The 22206-nt window shown below is 40.2% G+C and overlaps 3 protein-coding genes and 1 long non-coding RNA gene across 7 annotated transcripts; 1 reads left to right on the forward strand and 3 right to left on the reverse strand.

Moving 5' to 3' along the window:
• The first annotated feature begins 2304 nt into the window (after positions 1-2304).
• LOC145767157 (uncharacterized) lies at positions 2305-6622 on the forward strand. Its single transcript, XM_082578923.1, has 2 exons — positions 2305-2565; positions 5457-6622. The coding sequence occupies exons 1-2, from the start codon at positions 2426-2428 to the stop codon at positions 6466-6468; spliced, it is 1152 nt and encodes a 383-aa protein (XP_082435049.1). The 5' UTR covers positions 2305-2425; the 3' UTR covers positions 6469-6622.
• A 148-nt stretch (positions 6623-6770) lies between these two features.
• LOC145767156 (uncharacterized) lies at positions 6771-16615 on the reverse strand. 3 transcript variants are annotated; one of them, XM_082578921.1, is made up of 3 exons: positions 14957-16615; positions 14701-14774; positions 6771-7312 (listed from the first exon to the last, which is right to left on the reverse strand). In XM_082578921.1, the coding sequence occupies exon 1, from the start codon at positions 16607-16609 to the stop codon at positions 15671-15673; it is 939 nt and encodes a 312-aa protein (XP_082435047.1). In that variant the 5' UTR covers positions 16610-16615; the 3' UTR covers positions 6771-7312; positions 14701-14774; positions 14957-15670. The 3 variants fall into 3 exon arrangements, with proteins under 3 accessions (XP_082435047.1, XP_082435046.1, XP_082435045.1); XM_082578920.1 differs by lacking the exon at positions 6771-7312 and adding an exon at positions 14515-14600; XM_082578919.1 differs by lacking the exon at positions 6771-7312 and having other exon boundaries at positions 14515-14774.
• Positions 16616-16770: 155 nt separating this feature from the next.
• LOC145766509 (uncharacterized) lies at positions 16771-20722 on the reverse strand. Its single transcript, XM_082578234.1, has 2 exons — positions 16862-20722; positions 16771-16779 (listed from the first exon to the last, which is right to left on the reverse strand). Exons 1-2 carry the CDS (start codon positions 20720-20722, stop codon positions 16771-16773), a joined length of 3870 nt encoding a protein of 1289 aa, XP_082434360.1.
• Positions 20723-20843: 121 nt separating this feature from the next.
• On the reverse strand, positions 20844-21852 carry LOC145767470 (uncharacterized). Of its 2 annotated transcripts, XR_014288791.1 has the most exons (3): positions 21286-21852; positions 21030-21103; positions 20844-20929 (listed from the first exon to the last, which is right to left on the reverse strand). It is a non-coding gene; the product is annotated as an uncharacterized LOC145767470 (long non-coding RNA). The 2 variants fall into 2 exon arrangements; XR_014288790.1 differs by having other exon boundaries at positions 20844-21103.
• Between the last annotated feature and the right edge of the window lie 354 nt (positions 21853-22206).

Here is a 22206-nt window from a genome sequence, read left to right on the forward strand (position 1 = left end):
CCCCACTTTGTCTGACTCCATTGGACACATTAAATGATTGGGACAGGTGACCTCCCCACCTCACTTGCATGGTTTGTTTACTATACCAGTATTTCAATAAGCGAACAAAATACATAGACACGTTGCGTGTGATAAGCGTTTTAAACAATAAATGATGATTGACTTAATGACTTTGTCGAAGGCTTTTGAAGCATCCAAAAAAACAGCATGTACAGGAGTGTCATGACTGATATAAGAGGACACTGCTTGTTTTAATAAGAAAACACTCATGTCAGTACTATGGCCAGACTTAAACCCAAATTGATTGTCACTAGTATTCAAAAAAGTTCAAACAGTTTTGAGATTACTGTAGCTACAGCAATAGGTCTATAGTTACCTGAATCTTGAATGTCGCCATTCAAATTCTTTACAATTGGGACTAGAACAGTGTCCAAGCAAGAATTTGGTACAACACCATGACTAAGATCATGCTAAGACACATATTAAAAAGTTACTAAAGTACACTAGTATGAAAACGAATAGAATAATCAGCATAAACGAGATGTTCAGCTGAAATTTTATCAGCACCAGCAGCTCGATTTAATGGCAGTTTGGCAAGCAAGGGACCAACTGTGTCCATGTTGCAACAAAATATTGAAAGATTATGATATTTATCCTTAGAAGAAATATACGAGTTAACAAATTCTTTTTCAGTGTTGGTTTTGCTGGAATTTAGCAAGGAGCTGTAATGATGCTTCCACATCTCAGCAATAGCTTCAGGACCTTTTGCTCCACCAACATTTACAGGAAGAGAACTATTTTTGCAAGTAGATTTTTTTACCTTCTGCCAAAATGACTTTTGTGAGCTGTCCAAGTTGAGTGCTGAGGCAAGAGCATTAGCTCTATGTTGTTCAGAGGCATTTTTACAACGGCGAAAGGCTTTTTTAAACTCCTTTCGTTTATTCTGCATCAACTCATACAGATAACCATTCCGTTGTTTCCCATTTTTCACCCACATGATGTAAGTTTCTCTGGCAATAGCATGAGCCTGCTTAACTTCATTATTCCAACCAGGGACAGAAAATTTATTGCATTTCTTCTTATCAACTTATTATACTGTATTTTTTTTACTGTAGGTTTACAACTAAAGGTAAAACAGTCATTATAGGCCACTTACTGACATAGGTGTAGGTAGCAAACAAAATTTTGGAGACTTATTTACCTAGATTTTAGCATAGGCTACAAGACAATTATTCAAAACTGAACAATGCAGAAAGGAATACCATACAACATCATATAGTTGCTTCTGTGCATTTTATGGTGTAAACCAACCTATTTCATATCTAAAACTCCAAACAAACCAGCTTTTCTACAATTTTAGTAGGGTGCAACTTAGACCTACCATTATACTTGTGTAAGCTAGTATGTGAAACCTACCTGACTGCATACAAGGCTATTGGGGCAAATCATCATCTACAGAAATGTTTTTACACAACACTAGGACGCAATACTTTGTAAGCAACACTGCTTTTGCTTTACACAGTACCTTGTACTTGCACTGCTCACAAGTTTACTACGCTCTAAGTCTAAACGTACGATACTCGCACTGCAGCTTCAGCCGCGATTTAAAATCAGCCGCCAGTCGAAGAAATCTCTCAAGCGTTGACATGATCTTTTACTAGAGGTCACCATGGATGATATCAAGGCAATTTTAAGCGAAAATAAATTTTCAGGGTAGGAGGAGTTGGACAATAATTTCGAGAGAATTTTACCAGAGGTCTTAGAACATGCTGTTGTATCGTAAAATCAGGGTTAAAGTTGAAATTAAAACGATTTCTCCCTACTTTAATGTGATTAATTGTGTCATCTGTTTGTAGGTAAAGAAATTAAAAGTATGTTTCGATTTGTAGTATTGTTGATATTGTTGTCGAGTGCTGGATCACGACACGGAACAGTGATTTACAAAACTAACGTTTCAACAAACAGCAACTTTTCCTGTCGATTTGCGGTTGGAATGAAGGTTAGAAACAAAGACCACGATCAGCGATGTTGCGAAGACGTTACCAAATATTTTTCCAACTATTATAATTCGAATGAGTCCAAGTACCGGCCTTATTTTGAAAAAGGAGAGTTCTTGGGAACCTTTCTCAGCACTTTAAAAGCTTGGAATTGCTCTCAGTTTAAAGATCAGTGCAAGAGAAACTATTATTTTTATCCGGTAGATGAATTGATACACAAAAGGTTTTGTGATGTATCAAGATTATTGAAAAAATGTCGAAACGAAACATTTTTTCGAGTCTTACAGGACTACGACAACATCAGCAACGCACTAAACTACACTCCAGTATTCAAAACGTCTTCCTGGCGGAAATGGGTCGATTTAACGGCAATTCCAAACTTTGCATTTAAAGAAACATTGGATAATAATCCGTGTGTTAAAGTTGCAATGTACGCAAATGCAGAGATTTTCCCTAGATGGCGATGGCGTGGAAGTGTCGTAAGGTTATTTCCGAAATTTGTAAATAAATGTTACAAACCCGGTGAATCAATTTACAAAATATCTTCGTGGGCTTGTTCACAAACAGGGTAAGTAGCCTAAGCAAAATGATAACTTTAGCTAAAAAGTAAATCTTTTAAAAACATTGCAGAGCGTTGGTTGTTCATTGCAAGAATATTTGTCATTGACATGAGAAAGTTTTTTAAAAGTTTTGCACCAGCAGTTTTACAAACTTGTAAAAGCTTTGATCCACTAACGTTGGCACGTCCACCGAGATTGATAAAGTGTTGTTGCGTGGACGTCACTATAATAGCATCTGGACTGGAAACCAAACGCTAGTCTTCATCTTGGCAGCAAACAGATTGCCACATTGGCGGTGTTATAGCCAACGTTTAGAAATTTGACGTTTTCTAATGGACTCTTAGATTAAAATATGGCACATCGCAGCACCTCATAGGTTATGGTGGTAAACATGGTGGTATGTTTACCACCATTTTGAGGTATACCGTTGACAAAATCAACCCAAAATGCACTATTATCAAACTATTACGCAGCTAGATGATAAGAAAAATAAATCAATTTCTGACTCAACAAATAACCAATAACTGGAGTCTGATTATCAACCTCAAAAAATTAAGTCACTTTAATGAGACACTGGGGGTATTCCATGGGGAGCACAAGTTGTAAATGCGGACAGGAGCAAACAATGCAACACCTACTCGAATACCCTGACCTAACAGAAAGGTGCTCTGCACAGGATTTGGCCAAGTTCAACAATAGAGCAAGAGCTTACGCGTGATGCTCTGGGCTACGGCCGTGTGACACACGATGAAGAAGAAGGTTAAGATATTTCGGACACATAGCTTGAAACCACTCGTTGGAAAATTTAATGTTGACTGGATGGTACAAGGCAAACGAACAAAGAACGACAAAAAATGAAATATTTTGACAATATTTAGGAAATTACGGGACTGATGAGCATGCAAGAAGTATTACTAAAAACAAAAGACAGAACAGCATGGAGGGAAGTCATATGGTAAATCACAGCTGATCAATGTCTTGAAGAAGAAAGTTAATAATGTTGAAAAATTAAAAAAAAAACGCCAAAAATATATCAAAGTGCCAAAGTCACAATAGCCCGCCAAACCCATTAAAAAAACGCTACTACAACTAAACTGAAAAAAAAAATTAGCAAAGCGTAAACGCATAGAATTGCCTTTTTCTTTAAAATTAGTTTAAGTCTCCACATAAAAAACAGAATATTATTGACTTCAGCTGACCACAAAAAGACGAAAAACGATCACTTTGATGAAACCGAAAGACGATAGTGATGTCATAAATGCGCTTATAAATACTTAGTTAGATAGTCACAATGTTTTAAAAAACACCAACTTTATGCATGGTATATTCTTGGAATGTCAGTGCTATTTCTTGTTTTACATTCGAGTTTTCAAACCAGAAAAGTTTCAAGTGCATCAATTGCGTAATTTAAGAAACTTTACGATAATTGCCTCTACCCAATGATCGATTTCGAGTAATGGGTAGCCTAGTACCAAATTTAAGTCATAAGTAGAGTAGACAACCGGAAACAGACATTGCCGTCGGCTGCAGCGTGGGTCAGGTGTATGTCGGAAGGCGTACACCGATGCATAGCGCTCAAGTCCGCTTTCCCGCAATGCAGGATAAAGATAAAACAAAACAAACAAAAACAAACAAACAAGCTCGCTCAATTTGCACTTCATGATTCTTTCTGTGTTGTAACATTCTCTTGTATTACTTTTCTTCCAAGCGCACAACAAAACCAAATTGCTACGATTTAATCAATTTAATTGATTTTAATGTTAGGCTCTCCAGCTGTCAGTGAAATTTTTTCTCCCAAGAACTTTCTGTTACTTTGCTTAGAGTTCGCTTTTGAAACCATGTGAATGCAAACATTCTTCGTTGGCGTGTTTAGTTCAGTGGTTTCATCTTGAGCCTTTTATTGTGAGAACAACGGTTCGACGCCCATCAAAGTAATTTTTTTCCTTTGAACTAATTTTTGCGGTGCACAAAAGTTTTAAAAAAAAAAGTAGGATAGGGTTAATCCTTAATTAATACGAAAATCTAACTTTTAGAGTGGCCAGAATCAATTTATTTTCTCAACTTTTAAACTTGACCAGACTAGGTGTGTCTTCAGGCTACGTTTTTGTCAAATTTAATGTGTAGATTTGGACCTGGGGCTGAAGGGCTAAAATCGGCTGTTGACTTTGAAAACCGCGCGAAAAAATTGAATTGAAACAGAAAGTTCGTGGGAAAAAAATTTCGCTAGTCCACAAGTACAAGAGAAGTTTAACCTGCTGCTAAAAGATTTTTTCTGGTAGAGTTACAATTTCGATATAGGCTACAAATTTTCATTTGTTTTAGCAATTCTTTGATGTTGATTAAGCAAAAATAGCAGTCAGACATGAGTCAGTCGCATGGTCTGTCTGCTTACGCCAACCCATTTCTACAACGAATAGTATCTTCAATTAAAGAGTTGAGAACTACTGTAAAAGTACTTAAGTCGCAGTTACAGAAAATAAACTCAGAGCACTTCAAGCATCTGCTCCATGAACACTGAACACATTTCCAAGGTATCAGCACTTAAAATTATGCTTCCTGTTACTCCATCAAAGCCACTGTCTCCAGCCGTACTCTTGCCATCATTGATATTGTTTTGAAAGTTCAATACATTGTCATTGTTATTTGTGGTGGCAGCTATTGTTTGAATTTTTAGGGATGCCGTAATATTCAATATCCAGAAAAATACAAGTAACCTAATGAAAAAAGGGTGATTGGAGATTGGGATACAGAATAGGCCTATTACGCTAAAATTCTTTGCAGGTTACCAAATTCAAAATGTTTTTGGACAGTGTTATCTGTCTACACTTTTAAAACTGTTTGTGTTATTACATTAAATATCGCTTTTATTGGTCACTAAACTTGATTTCATTTTTTGCAGATGGAAAGTATTTAGCATCATATTAATGTGCATCATTGGAATTCTTGCTCTTGCTATCACTATTGGTAATCTCACTGTGCTCTACGTGTTGACGCATTACGAATGCTTGCGTAAGAACGGTCAAGCGTATTACAAGATGTCATTAGCGATTGCTGATTTGCTTGTAGGGTTAATTGTTTTACCTGGCCAAATAATTATTTGGATGTTCGAAGTCGGCAAACCTTTATATTTGAAACCAAACAAAATTGAAAATGGATTTTTACTAAAGGAAACTAACTTTGGTCAGTCATTGTATTATTTTTTCAACGAACCTTATGTAGAGCCTCCTTTGAATCCACACGACTATTTGGTTTCTTCAGTTCTATTCGTGTCTGTTACTGTTTCCTTTCTTACATTAGTAGCAGCAGCGGTGGATAGATTGTGGGCAATATATCGACCACTGAAATATGGAAAAGAAAAATCAAAACGAATTGCTAAATACATTTCTCTGTTTATATGGACAACATCATCTTTACTTCTCCTCATTTTTTGTTTAGTGTTCAGTGTACAGATCTTGATTGATATTATAAATTTAAATGTAGTAATTGCTCTTCCGATTCCTTTTATTGTTATGTGGATCACAACAGTTGCTACATTTTACGTCTACAAGGCAGCAAAAAGACAAAGACTCGTTCACCTGACGATGGAGTCAAGTAGAGATAGCAAAATAGAACGGGAGCTTCTGAAAACTCTCGCTATTATGGTGTTAGTTTTTACTATTTGCATGACTCCTATCATGATCACTCTAATAGCAATGTCTATTGGTGGGGTCAGGCGTGATGAAGCATCTAAAACATTATGGTCAGCACTGCAGGCCATATCATTTTTGATTATGTTGAGCAACAGTCTGTGGAACTGCTTGATTTACAATTTCAGAAACTCTGACTTCAATCGCGCTACCAAGGAATCGTACAAGAAATTAATAAAAAGAATTAGAATGGTTTGTCCAATGAACAATGAAGAGAGGAATTAATCTTTTGACGCAGAAACATAGGCGTGTGTGCCAGTGGAACAGAGGAGTAACCGAGGACAGTTGCCCCCTGTTGCCAAAAAGTGGTAAATTTGGTCAAAATCTCGGCTGCACTTACTTGGACGCATGTGCTGAACAAAAAAACTGTAGAATTATATCAGTTAAAAACATTTCAAGCTGTACAACAAATATGTAGGTCTTCTGTCCAATTTTTATTTGTTATACATTCGTGTTGATGTTTTGTATGGTGTTAAAATAATGAAATCTTATTGTGTTTGTTTATTGAAGGTATCATGTTAATTTAGGAAGTCAAAAATTATGAAACCGTTTTTCATTTAAATAGGCGAACTTATTTTTAAAACTTCTCAAATCAACACAATGCAGTTGATGCAAAATCAGTAAAATCATTAATTTTGTTCATTTACCATGGAATGGAGAGCCATAAAATATAAAACTATTTGAATCTAATCAATCTGTTAAGTGTTAATGTAGCTGCCCAAAACAACATGATGTAGTCTAATTGCTCATTTAATTAAACGTGTATACAATATAGATGCTATGCCGTGTTACGCATTTGTCTAGGTGCGGAACGAATGTAATTATGTGACAGAATCGTGTCATTGACATACTTTATTTGTATAATAAAGATGGCGTAATAAAGGCTTTATAAAACATAGCCAAACATAAACATGAAGTAAGCACTTAAAGTCTTTACAACTGTCACAATATAATTTGTTCTGGCTCAACTAAAAAGCATATTGAGAAACACAAACAAGGATTCACGTATCATGCCAGAAGCCAACATGTCGACTGTGCACCCAGCAATGTAAGATCAAATAAACGCCACCTGTCAAAAAAGATTATCAGAAGTTTTACATTCACAACACTCATTACTTATAGTCCGGCAGCCCGTGACGTTTTTGTAACATCATAAGGTACAAAAGGTTTGAGTGTTTTATCAACCTTGCCCCACTGTGGGATGTTCAGAAACCCACATCCGAGGTTTCACTGCTGGGGCGTTTGGGGGCTACGGCCCGGTGAAAAACCCATTTTGGGGGTCAAAAAAACATCATAAGGTACAAGAACAAAACCTACGCCAGAGTTTATGCCTTCACTTGTAGACTTTGGAACAAGTCGATCTGGGTGCCCCAGGTGGGGCATTCCCGAATAAGGGGATCCCAAAGTTGGGGCAAAATACGTAAAAATAACATCATTATAAGGTACAAAGATGGAACTTCTTTCATCAGTTGAGGCATGTTTCACTGAGTTCGAAACAACTTTTCTTATGGCCCCAAGGTGGGGCTTAACCTCATTTTGGGGGTATAACCCCTAAAATTCACAAAATTAACATCATAAGGTACATGGATGAAACCAAGTGTAGGTGATAGTACCTCACTTACGGACTTCAGAACATTAAAATTTGGTCGCCCCAGGTGGGGCATTCCCGAATAAGGGGCTCCCAAAGTTGGGGCAAAATATGTAAAAATAACATCATAAGGTACAAAGATGGAACTTCTTTCATCAGTTGGGGCATGTTCCACTGAGTACGAAACAACTTTTCTTATGGCCCCAAGGTGGGGCTTAACCTCATTTTGGGGGTATAACCCCTAAAATTCACAAAATTAACATCATAAGGTACATGGATGAAACCAAGTGTAGGTGATAGTACCTCACTTACGGACTTCAGAACATTAAAATTTGGTCGCCCCAGGTGGGGCATTCCCGAATAAGGGGCTCCCAAAGTTGGGGCAAAATACGTAAAAATAACATCATAAGGTACAAAGATGGAACTTGTATCATCAGTTAGGGCATGTTCCACTGAGTTCGAAACAACTTTTCTTATGGCCCCAAGGTGGGGCTTAACCTTATTTTGGGGGTATAACCCCTAAAATTAACAAATTAACATCATAAGGTACATGGATGAAACCAAGCGTATAGGTGATAGTACCTCACTTACGGATTTCAGAACATTCAAATTTGTTCGCCCCAAGTGGGGCATTCCCGAATAAGGAGCCCCAACGCTGGGACAAAATACGTAAAAATAACATCATAAGGTAGGCTACAAAAATGGAACTTTTATCATCAGTTGGGACGCGTTCCACCGAGTTCGAAAAAACTTTTCTTGTGGCTCCAAGGTGGGGCTTTACCTCATTTTAGGATATACAATCCCAAATTCAAGGTTGTAGCCTATTTGGATGGAACCAAGTGTTTGCAAAACGTCAAAATTTTTTTTGCTTCACCTGAGGATTTTTCCTAGCACAAAGACTGATACCGGGTGCGAAAGTCATAATTCCTTAAGCAACTATAATTTAATATTTCACCAGTTGAAGACTGTAGTGTACAGTAGCATACGTACATGTGGTAGCAAGAGTACCTGTGTGTTACATACGATCTGGCTATTGCAAAACATTCCCTCATCATTCAAGAGCAAGAAAGTCCAAAATGTGACCGCTTGTTCATAATACTGGGTGGTTTCCACATTTCCATAGCGTTCTTTAAAGCTATGGGTAAGTACTTGGATGGTTCAGGTGGTCCATACACCCTAACAGAAGCTGGTATTCTTGCCGAAGCATACCTTAACGGATTTCTGCTTGGTACTCATTACAATAGGTGCGAACGAATACACGTTCTTTTCGGAACAGCATTAGAAATCTTGCATTTTAATCAATTCTTGTTACAATGCCCTTCTCCTGAAAATCTGGACGAAGAACTACGTCGTTTATGTATTCGTCCATCCCAGTCAACGATTGGCTTTTTAGATGACGATGTTAAAGACTTTTTGAGTTCCTATCAAGAATTTTCAAGAAAAACCGAAACAGGAGAAAATGGCAAGACTGCCCAGTACTGGTATGGATACTTAAAACTTGTCAAGACGTAGGCTACCTACTCTTTGCTCGGAGTATTCATTCTGCAAATCATCAGTTGTTTGTGCACTGCATAGGAGAGATGTCAAGCGTATTCTTCATTTTCAACCAACCAAATTATGCAAGATGGATTTTGCGACTGCAGGATAACATGCTAAAAATGGAAGCAACTCACCCTGAAATAAGTGATCTGTTTGAACAAGGCATCTTGTCCGTAAAAAGAACTCAAATAAACTTCTGCGGATGTGCTGTTGATCAAACTTTGGAGCAAACAATCAATGCAGAATCTGCCAATCGACTCACTGGGATTTCGTCTTTCACCAATTCAATTGGTGCCAGACAGAGATGGGCACTTACCCACTTTATGCGCCGATCGATCCTTTACAACTTCTATGAAGATCTGGGGATGACATCAGCAGACGAAGCATCATTTGACCTTCGTCCTTCAAGCACCGATAGAGACCGCAAACATTTGGATAAACTAATGCAAAAAAATAAGCAGTACAGTTAATCCATTTAATGCAAGCTTCGATGTATCCTTTCTATTCAATTTTAGCACAGGAAAAGCAGTCGCTCCTGCCACTTCAAATTTTCTTTTGAATGTTTTTCAAAAAGGAACTGAGAATAGAAACAAATTTATAAGTCAATGCCACCAGGACGCTAGCACCTTCAACAAGCCAACACGTAGAAACAAAATCTGCAACTTTGCTTCTAAAACTGCCGTTGTGAAAAGCATAACCCGCGAAGGCAAATTTTCTAAGTTGAGAATGGAACGCAATTTGATGGAAAGGCTTCTATGTTAAAGAACTCAAATAAACTTCTGCGGATGTGCTGTTGATCAAACTTTGGAGCAAACAATCAATGCAGAATCTGCCAATCGACTCACTGGGATTTCGTCTTTCACCAATTCAATTGGTGCCAGACAGAGATGGGCACTTACTCACTTTATGCGCCGATCGATCCTTTACAACTTCTATGAAGATCTGGGGATGACATCAGCAGACGAAGCATCATTTGACCTTCGTCCTTCAAGCACCGATAGAGACCGCAAACATTTGGATAAACTAATGCAAAAAAATAAACAGTACAGTTAATCCATTTAATGCAAGCTTCGATGTATCCTTTCTATTCAATTTTAGCACAGGAAAAGCAGTCGCTCCTGCCACTTCAAATTTTCTTTTGAATGTTTTTCAAAAAGGAACTGAGAATAGAAACAAATTTATAAGTCAATGCCACCAGGACGCTAGCACCTTCAACAAGCCAACACGTAGAAACAAAATCTGCAACTTTGCTTCTAAAACTGCCGTTGTGAAAAGCATAACCCGCGAAGGCAAATTTTCTAAGTTGAGAATGGAACGCAATTTGATGGAAAGGCTTCTATGTTCAGCAGTAGATCACAAGGTAGACGTGGAATTGATGCTGTCTTACCCCCTCACACCAGTACCGCTGTATTTGTGCCATATGGATGCAACGATGAAATCAACTCAAAAGTCAATGCTTTTGAAGGTTTTGAAATCGATAGTATGTTTCTTCTTCACACTCTTGGAGATTTGCCGATGACATTCGGAGGTGTTGCAAAGACGACTTTGAAGAAATTGTGCAGACACAGTGGGAAAACAATCACGTTGTTTTCGATAGAACTGTATCGCCTGTCCATGAAACTGTATCGATAGAACTGTATCGCCGTTGTTTTCGATAGAACTGTATCGAACTGTCCATGAAAGATGCCGAGCGAGATCGCCGAGCAATTCATGGCTTCCGCGATCAGCAATACGTCATCGAAGGAGAGGCCATAAAACAACCTGTTAATTTTGCAGCCGCATGAAGAATGACAACTTCAGGCAAGCATTGGTGCATTTTCTTATTAATTCTTGAAAATCAGATGAGTATTCCAGCTTTCTCGACTTAAGGTTCTTTTATGCTACACTTGATGAAAAATGTTATGTTTATCGAAAAGATGGCGAAAAAATGTTGTGTGGTGAAGAGGAGTCCTTGTTATGCTACCACGAAGAAGCAGATACGCGCCTAATGTATACCACATCGTTACCGCATGCCAAGATGTGAAAAATGTGGTAGTCCGCTCTAATGACAGGAATGTTCTGATTATATTGTTGGGAAATTTGTCGTTTGTACAAAAAGACGTAACATATGGATGGAAGGTGGTGTAAAGGCAAACAACACTCTGAGTCTGAGATATATTGATGTATCAAAGCTTGGCAGTACTTTATCTCCAGACATACTTCGGTCGCTTCCCGGTTTTCATTGCTTTACAGGCTGTGATCATACAGCTGCTTTTTCGGGTAAAGGGAAGGCTCGACCCCTTAATATATTGGAGAAAAATGTGCATGCTCAACATGCCTTTGCTGCTTTGGGGTATTCGAAAAATCTTGATGAAAACATTGAAAAAGGCATTGAAAAATTTGTGTGCCAGATGTGTGGATGTAAAAGTGGTCATTGCGTTAATGAATTACGATTTAAAAAATTCATTGAGACATACAAACCGAAAGGTTCCAATCCATTGCGACGACGGAAAGGTTCAGATGGAAGCAACTTTCCCCTGAGCAAAACTGTGCTCCATCAGAAAATACTCAGAGCGAATTACATTTGTGGCATTTGCAATCATGCTGCTGAAAAAGGAAGATTTTTCCAGACACCAGTTGAAAGCGGCTGGCGTTTGGAAGATGGTAAATTCACTGGTTTGATTTCATGGAGATCCAGTTCCGTCCACGCTGGACAACGTTCTGCAAAGTGAGAAGGGTTTGGACCAACACGGAACAGAATCAGATCATGAAACAACAGAAACGGATGAATGCGACTTTTCTGACGACAAACCTGCAAACCTTTAATGAATAGATGTTTTTGCCTTTCTCCACCTCAAGCATAAATAAACTGTAGGCTATAGCCTACATAAGCAACTTTTTACCTTTATTCTTGTAAACATGGGGTTTAGAGTATGATTTGAACTTGTATTAATTTTACGGTTTCCACCAGAACTTACGAAACCACATAGAACAAAGTGTTAAGATTGATCTTTTCACATGGCTGCAAACCGGGCCCAATGGTGCATAGCCTACCCGAGAGAGATTATGCAGGAGGCATGCTTTTTCAAGAAGCCCTTTGACTTGATGAACAGGCCATACGTTTTTAAATAGTTCAATGTGCATCTTTTTGTTCTACTAGTGTATAATTTAACGTTTCTTTCACATGCCGTTCCAGGTTTCGTTATTTTGTAGCGAGCAATTTTTCCATTCCTTTCAGCAGAAGTCACATGTTATTCGAGAAGTCCTCTCAGTTGTTTAAATAAGACCACATAGTGTGATTTGTTTCTGTTCAGTGTTTAGTCTGAGAGAAACTTAAATGTAGGTAGGCCTACGTACAATCAGGGGCGGATTAGCAAATTGAATTAGCCCGAGAATTAAAAAATAATAACGGTCCAATTCTATCAAAATAGATTTAGCATAAAAATACTCGTTTCACAAACAATTTATTTCATTTCAGAAAAAGTCTTTCACCGGTAATATGATGTAGGCTATAAAGTTAGACATTGCACGTATTTGTATAGCAAGCTTCGATTTGTAACTTGAATCATTGTCAGTGTTATTCAAACAAAGAATAAGGATATAGCGCTACGACTATCATATTTCAAATAAAATTTTCTTTTGTAACTTACATAAAACAGGACAGTGACCCTCTGACCGGCCAACCGGGAACGTTCTAGAATTCCCAGTAGGCTAATGATTAGCCGCCAATCCACCCCTGCGTAGAATATCTATTTTCATAGTGATAAATTTTAACCTAATAAGCAAATGTTATGCTGTGTAGATATTATATCTTACATGCTTCATTAATTTTCCAAAATATTTGCAGACGTTTTGAAATATACACGAGAGACACTTTGTTTTATACCTTATGATGTTAATTTTGTGAATGTTAGGGGTTAATACCCCAAAATGAGGTTAAGCCCCACCTTGAAGCCGTAAGAAAAGTTGTTTCGAACTCAGACGTGGAACATGCCCTAACTGATGAAAGAAATTCCATTTTTGCACCTTATCATGCTATTTTTACCGGTAGGCTACGTATTTTGATCCAACTTTGGGAGCCCCTTATTCGGGAATGCTCCACCTGGGGCGACCAAATTTTTATGTTCTGAAATCCGTAAGTGAGGTACTATCACCTACCCTTGGTTTCATCTATGTACCTTATGATGTTAATTTTGTGAATTTTAGGGGTTATACCCCCAAAATGAGGTTAAGCCCCACCTTGGGGCCATAAGAAAAGTTGTTTCGAACTCAGTGGAACATGCCCTAACTGATGATACAAGTTCCATCTTTGTACCTTATGATGTTATTTTTACGTATTTTGCCCCAACTTTGGGGGCCCCTTATTCGGGAATGCCCCACCTGGGGCGACCAAATTTTAATGTTCTGAAGTCCGTAAGTGAGGTACTATCACCTACACTTGGTTTCATCCATGTACCTTATGATGTTAATTTTGTGAGTTTTAGGGGTTATACCCCCAAAATGAGGTTAAGCCCCACCTTGGGGCCATACCAAAAGTTGTTTCGAACTCAGTGGAACATGCCCCAACTGATGAAAGAAGTTCCATCTTTGTACCTTATGATGTTATTTTTACGTATTTTGCCCCAACTTTGGGGGCCCCTTATTCGGGAATGCCCCACCTGAGGCACCCAGATCGACTTGTTCCAAAGTCTACAAGTGAAGGCATAAACTCTGGCGTAGGTTTTGTTCTTGTACCTTATGATGTTTTTTTGACCCCCAAAATGGGTTTTTCACCGGGCCGTAGCCCCCAAACGCCCCAGCAGTGAAACCTCGGATGTGGGTTTCTGAACATCCCACAGTGGGGCAAGGTTGATAAAACACTCAAACCTTTTGTACCTTATGATGTTACAAAAACGTCACGGGCTGCCGGACTATTATTTGCAGGTTACAATTTCGTGGAGACTACAGGTAGAATGGTCACCACAGACATAAAATTATCTGCAAACCTAGTAGGTGCCCTTGGGAAAGGCGATTAATAAAATAACTTTCAGAAATCAACGTAGGCTAAGGCTAACAACAATAAATGTGGTAGGCAATTTAACGTATTGAAGAATAACTGCACGCCCAGTCAACCTAGTGCTAGAAAGATACCCAATTACAGATAGTGTAACGTACGAACACGCACACAGAGTGACGGTAATGTATTCAACTGTCGACGACAACGACAGCGACGACAACGAACAAGCAGAAGGTCAAACGAAGAAGAAGGTTTCTGTGACAACACAGCAAAACAACGATTAGCAAACAAAACTTACGAATTAGGCCTAATGCGGAATTACAGATGACGAATTATAGGCCTAATGAATTCTTACCGACTATTTTGTGGCGCACGGAACAGCACAGGGAGAAACCCAACAATTGAAAATTCTACCGTTGTAGATCGAAACTGAACATATAAACAGTAAACAGTAAAAAATATTGTGCTATAAATTTCACATCATAGGTGAGTCCCGTACTTGATTTAAACATCGGGAAATAAGACGGGGTACTTATTACACTTAACCATTGACACTAAAATTCACATTGGCCTAGCCTATCACAAAGGTTGCAGTAGGATGTTAAGCTTACCGTGAACTGTGATAATCACTGATTTGGCCACATAGGCCAACGGCAACGACAGATGAAATTGCTGCACAGAGTTCAACTATGCTTCAACCACACAGTACATTAACGCAGTAGGCTAACTCTTATTCAACTAAAAAACAGCAGCACCGTTAAATAGCTAGAATTAACTACCAGTCGCTAACTATAGTTGCTGTAAACGTTAAGCTGATCTTTACATGTAGCCTACTGCCACTTAACAAAACTCAAAGCACAAAGAAACGTAGTAACGAACGCAAAGGCGCAAATGTAATTATGACGTAACGATCACACCTCGAGGTGAGACAGCAGGGGTTGCCAGGTGCTACTTAGGGAATCCGAATTTAGTTTTCAAACATAGAAAAGGAGGCGGACAAATACGACGTAACACCCCCACACAAAAATAGGAACTGAGTGAACATTTTTTACGATCAAACTAAGTCGTGTTTGGAACGATATGTTTCACAATCCAATCAGCCTTCAAGAGGACCCTCATGAACAAAGGGTTGCAAAATGCAGTCACTTATACTCACTTATACTTAAAGGCAAATTTCGAAGCAGGTAGTGTGTTTTTCACTATTCTCAACAAGAAATGTTTGTTTTTGGCTTTATTAGCCAACAGAAATTTGTTCAATAGTTCATAATACACATTGATCAATGCCTTTAACCCGGCGACAGGTAAACAGTCCATTTTGTTCTGCATTAAGCAGTTTCCAAAATCAAGCACAGTTTCGAAATTGGTCTCTTGACCACATTGTATCGAGTTTTCACCGAAACTGTGCGTACAGTCCCTTTATTGTCTGGGTATGTGTCAACCACTCGCCCCAACAGCCACTTCGAACGAGGTTGGGAATCGTCGACGAGGAGGACAACATCATCTTTTTCAAAGTTCTTCTCTCTTTGAAACCACTTCTGTCTCTGAATGATGAATGGGAGGAACTCACGGGTCCAGCGCAACCAAAATTGATTGGCTAGGTATTGCACCTGGGCCCAGCGGCGTCGAACATAACAGTCTTTTCTATCAAACAGTCCAGGGGGCAGGTTTGGTGCTTCTCTCAACAGCAATAGGTGATTGGGAGACAACGGCACATCATCTTGTGGGTCAAAGGTGATAGGAACGATGGGTCGCGAATTTATGATTGACTCCACTTCGACCATCAAAGTAACGAGAGCTTCATCTGAAACGGTTTGCTCCTTCATCAGAGCAGTTAGGATCCTTCGAATGGAACGGATCATGCGCTCCCATGCTCCACCGAAGTGAGAGCCGGTTGGCGGATTCCAATGCCAGGTCACATTTTGTTGGCACAGATACTCATTAATCTTCTGTTGGTTCCACAGTTGTAAGGACTCACGCAATATTCTTTCAGCACCGACAAAATTCGATCCGTTGTCGCTATAAATGTCGGTTGGGAGACCTCGACGACCGATGAATCGTCGAAGGGCATCAATAAACGAGTCGGTAGACATGGTGTGGGTAATTTCAATGTGGATAGCTCTTATTGACATACACGTGAATACGCAGCCATAACGTTTGAGTGAACTGCGGCCTTGCTTCACCATAAAGGGTCCAAAATAGTCGACACCGACATGAGAAAACGGAGGCTTATCGGGTTGGAGTCTTCCAGATGGCAAATCAGCCATAAATTGTTTGCCAACTTGTGCATTCCTTTTTTTACAGAGCAAGCACTTCCCAAGGACACGTCTAACGGCGACGCCTCCCTTCAGAATCCAGTACGTTTGTCGAAGAGATGCCCATGTATGGGTCATGCCAGAATGGCCCACTTGAGCATGGTGACTTGTAATCACAAGATCTGTAAGGTGAGAGTCAAAAGGTAACAAGATCGGGTGCTTGGCATCTTCTTCGATTGGTGCTCGCTCCAAACGGCCGCCAACCCGAAGGACCCCATCAACCAATATAGGGTTCAATTTAACCATGGATCGTGAGAATGTCCTTTTAGTTAGCATGGCACCTCCAGATAATACGTTTAGCACCTGTCCAAAGCGACTTCTTTGCACATATTTAATCAGTTCCATTTCAGCGAACTTCAACTCACGGACTGTGATAGGAGACCGGGCAAGTGGGGCTTGGCAAAACGAAGGTCGAGTCTTCATCATGAGGAACCTTTTGTAACGCATCAACCATGCTGTTGCTTTCTTCAAGCGTATCAGCTTGGAATATCGATGAATCAATCGGTCAGTAGAACAAGAAGCTTCTGAAGCGGCACTCACGTAAACTTGTTGTTTCTTGACGGGCGCAAACTCTGCTGGAAGATCAGGTAGTTTTATTGGAGACTCTGGCCATCTTTCTTCGGCTTCCCACAAAAACGTTGGGCCAGACAACCAGAAGCTGGAGCTAATCAGCGTATTCGCATTCATACCACGGGACGCACAATCGGCAGGGTTTAACTTTGAAGGCACATGTCTCCATTTCGAAAGGTCTGTATTTTGTTCAATCGTGGACAATCGATTGGCAACAAATGTAGGGAATCTTTTCCTTGCATTACAAATACTTTGTAAGACAGCGCTCGAGTCTGTCCAAAATCTTGATGTGCAATTGGGTAGGTTCAATTCCTTTCTCACTATTTTATCTAACCTCACGGCCATAACAGCAGCAGTGAGTTCCAGCCTTGGAATGGAAACTGTTTTAAGTGGGGATAAACGGGACTTTCCCATCAGAAATGCACAGTGAATCCTTCCTTCATCATCAACAAGACGGAGGTAGGACACAGCTCCATATGCCACAGACGAGGCGTCGGCAAAATAGTGAAGTTCATGCTCCGTTACCACGCCAAAGTGGGGAGGTTTGAAACAGCGAGGCAAACGTACATCGTGAAGCTGGTGTAGCTGATTTATCCATTCATTCCAAATGTCCACTTCAGATGCCGAAATTGGGTCATCCCAACCGAGACCTTGCTTGCACAAATCTTGCAACAACAACTTTGGTTTCAAGGTTACTGGAGCAACAAACCCCAGGGGGTCATATAGCGAGCTCGTCGCAGACAAAATACCTCTGCGGGTCAGGGGTCTCTCAGGTAATGGGAGTTGATACTTTCCATCAATCTGCCTGACTGATTTTGTCATCATGTCATATGCCATTCTATCCTCACGTGAGTTGGGCATGTCAGGTATTGATTTTTCATCGCCAAAGTCCGTTTTCCATAAACACTCGATTTGTTGCTCGATGGCAATGTCTCTTGATTGAGCAAAGTTAACTTGATAAGAGGAAGAGGAAGTTGGTGACAGAGATGGGCCCAGCAAGGACCAACCCAACGGGGTTTTTATAGCGATTGGCTGATCGCGTGATCCCTTCCGTGAACGCTGAATGCAAAACACTTCTGGATTGTCGACACCGATCAACAGAGTCACACTTCCACCCTTCACACAGGGAAATTCCAGATCACCTAGATGGGGTAGTCCAGACAGTTCCTCTTGACTTGGAATGGCATTTGGAGTTGTAGGAATTTCATCAATTGACAGGACTCCAGACAGCTCAAACTTTCGTCTGTCATCTAGGGAGGACACAGACAAGCTTACAGATATTCCATCATATATTTTAGACGTGTTAGAAAGAGTCTGTAGTGAGATCTCTCTTTTATCCCCAGTGATATTCAAAACGTCTATTAATCTGTTAGCGCAAAAGGTTGCTGTAGAACCTTGATCGAGGAACGCGTAAGTCAAAACTTCATTGCCATTGTATCTAACCTTTACTGGCACAATGCACAGGTAGGCCTTGCAGACACCCACGTCTTTATCTTGCGGCCGCGGTTCCGTCACTGAACAAGAAAGAACTCCCCTTTGTTCTTCATCACTGCGTGGCAGAGATGAATTAGGTGGATTAGGGTTGTGGAGCAAAGTATGATGGAAACGTCCCTTGCACCCTTCAATGGTACATGTGCTGTCAACTTTACAGTCGCGAGTTTGATGCTTTGTGCTAGTCAGACACTTATAACATAAGTGTGCATCGTAAACCAGTTGTCTACGCTGTTTGTACATCATGTTTTTAAACTCGTCACAATCAACAAGCTTGTGCGACTTGCGTTTACAACATAGACAAGCATTACTGAAAGATGGTTTTGATACACCCTTGATCGGAGGAACGTCCGTGTTAAATGCTGAGACTCGATCCTTCCGACTGGGTTTCTTTGCCAGGGTCTGGTGAGTTTCCTTCGCCTTATGAATCCTACTTCCATAGAGGGAGTTCTGGATCTCTGCTCGCATGCCAACAAATTCTGCAAGATCTCTGAATCCTGCTTCACGACTTGTGTTGTGCAGAACCATAACCGATCTCTCTGCCCATGCCTCTTGCATACGGAATGGCAACTTCTCAATCATTACCATCATTGTGTCCAGAGAGTTCAGTCCAGCAAACTCATTAATGTCATCCAGGGTTGAGAGACACACGTCCATGGCATTGGCTAGATCCTTTAAACCTTGAGGATCGTTATGCCCAACCTTTGGCATCCTCTTCAGTTTTTGCTCTGCTGCATTTGCGATGATATGAGGTTGGCCATACTCCAAGTACAACTTCTTCCTTGCCAGCTCATAGCCATCGGGTTTCTTCACAAGATGTTCTATTGAACGCTTTACGTCACTATGACAATGTTGTAACAAATAGACCAACTTCCTTTGATCGTTATGTACCAGCGGGACGATCTGTGTGTCAAACGTCCGAACAAAATTTTGGTAAGTTAAGGGGTCACCCTTAAATGAAAGTATTTCTGGTCGTGGTAAGAAACGTTCGTCACTATAAGAGAAATGTCTACTTGGTTGTTGGGGCTGCTGATAGGAGCACCCTGGTTGTTCACCGACATGGGACATAGGTTGGTAATCTGGTCCATACGAGTCACGTTTAATTGTTTTCGGTTGCCAAGCCAAACTTGGCGAACTAATATTTGCTTCAGGAGTCCAGTGTGCTGCAGGGACCGTAGAATTAGGCTTGTTAGCTTTAGCATCATGAATGCCATAAGGAGATGAAAGGACAGGAGAAGATGTCTCTTGAAATTGCACAGAGGGTCTCTTTGTCAAACGGGGGGAAACATTCGCCTTGCTGTTTGGTAGACCAGGTGACGTGAATCCAGTTTCATCGACAGTAACGTAAGATGGATCAGCGTCACTCATCGCCTCTGCCCGAGATTGCAATTCCAGTTGTAACATTTCAATTTTGTGGTCAGCTTGTCTGCTCTTCCTCTCAGCTTCTATCCGAGCTTCTTCTTTCTTCCTCTCAGCTTCTATCCGAGCTTCTTCTTTCTTCCTCTCAGCTTCTACCCGAGCTTCTTCTTTCTTCCTCTCTGCTTCTATCCGAGCTTCCTCTTGAATATGAAGCTTTTCCTGCTGAGCCAGCTTCAGTTGGATCAGTACTTCACGTTGCCTTGAGCTAGCCGTTGAGCGGGTGCTTCCAGAGCGTAGGCTCACGGAACGATGCGAGGAGCTAGACTTCTTGCAGGACGTAGATGGCCCCGGCAAGTTGGCAGTTCTTTCCAACCACTCCTTGCAACGAGTGTCAAACTCGACCTTATTTTTTTCCATTAGGGAGCGTTCGGTTTCCCTATCATCTCCAATCAGATTGACAACTTCCTGATATTTTCGGTTCACATCGGAACAGTAGGAGCGGAATACCTCCAACTTAGTACTAGGATGAAGCATTAGCTGCTCTCCATGCAGATAGGACTGCTGCAAATTTTTTGTGGCCCCATCGAACTCAGCTTGCTTGGCTGCAGACGCATCCTCGAGTGGACTACTGCCTTGGACGCTCATCATAAATAAACAAATGTAGAAACAATTAAGCTTACGGCAAACCTTCGGAACTTGAGTGCTGCAACTCCGAGGACTGTCCACAATAGTCGAAACGCTTCTATGTAACGTACGAACACGCACACAGAGTGACGGTAATGTATTCAACTGTCGACGACAACGACAGCGACGACAACGAACAAGCAGAAGGTCAAACGAAGAAGAAGGTTTCTGTGACAACACAGCAAAACAACGATTAGCAAACAAAACTTACGAATTAGGCCTAATGCGGAATTACAGATGACGAATTATAGGCCTAATGAATTCTTACCGACTATTTTGTGGCGCACGGAACAGCACAGGGAGAAACCCAACAATTGAAAATTCTACCGTTGTAGATCGAAACTGAACATATAAACAGTAAACAGTAAAAAATATTGTGCTATAAATTTCACATCATAGGTGAGTCCCGTACTTGATTTAAACATCGGGAAATAAGACGGGGTACTTATTACACTTAACCATTGACACTAAAATTCACATTGGCCTAGCCTATCACAAAGGTTGCAGTAGGATGTTAAGCTTACCGTGAACTGTGATAATCACTGATTTGGCCACATAGGCCAACGGCAACGACAGATGAAATTGCTGCACAGAGTTCAACTATGCTTCAACCACACAGTACATTAACGCAGTAGGCTAACTCTTATTCAACTAAAAAACAGCAGCACCGTTAAATAGCTAGAATTAACTACCAGTCGCTAACTATAGTTGCTGTAAACGTTAAGCTGATCTTTACATGTAGCCTACTGCCACTTAACAAAACTCAAAGCACAAAGAAACGTAGTAACGAACGCAAAGGCGCAAATGTAATTATGACGTAACGATCACACCTCGAGGTGAGACAGCAGGGGTTGCCAGGTGCTACTTAGGGAATCCGAATTTAGTTTTCAAACATAGAAAAGGAGGCGGACAAATACGACGTAACAGATAGTAACATTACAATTTTACTTACAGATTGAATGCCACTATAAAACGGCATTTTGATAAAAAGATTTTTTATTTATTTCCAAGTCAATATGAAACTTAATTAATATACTGCTCTAGTGCTCTCCCAATGGCAGACAAAATGGGAAAACCTTTCTATGCACAGCATTCACCTACAGAACTACTACAATCGACATTCAGCACAACTTGTACAGACATTGACTGTGACATCTCAAAGTCACAACAATAGAAAGGGTGTCATACTAAAAGTATGTGACCACGAAAGATCACATGTGGCGTATGATTAAAAAAACTGTTCTTAATTGATGTAACAAAAACAATCGAGCATGAAAATTTATCAACAACAATTTGTTTTTTTTCCTCCCAAAAAAAGCAACAATGACCCAAGCTAATCATTTGAAGACAAATAAAAATTAATATGAGAAATAGTTCGCGGCATTCTAGAGCAAGGTAAATGGCACCCCGGTTAGGAACTACAGATCTAGATGAAATGCGATCAC

This window comes from Aplidium turbinatum, chromosome 3 (genome assembly GCF_918807975.1).
Source record: "Aplidium turbinatum chromosome 3, kaAplTurb1.1, whole genome shotgun sequence".
Lineage (NCBI taxonomy): Eukaryota > Metazoa > Chordata > Ascidiacea > Aplousobranchia > Polyclinidae > Aplidium > Aplidium turbinatum.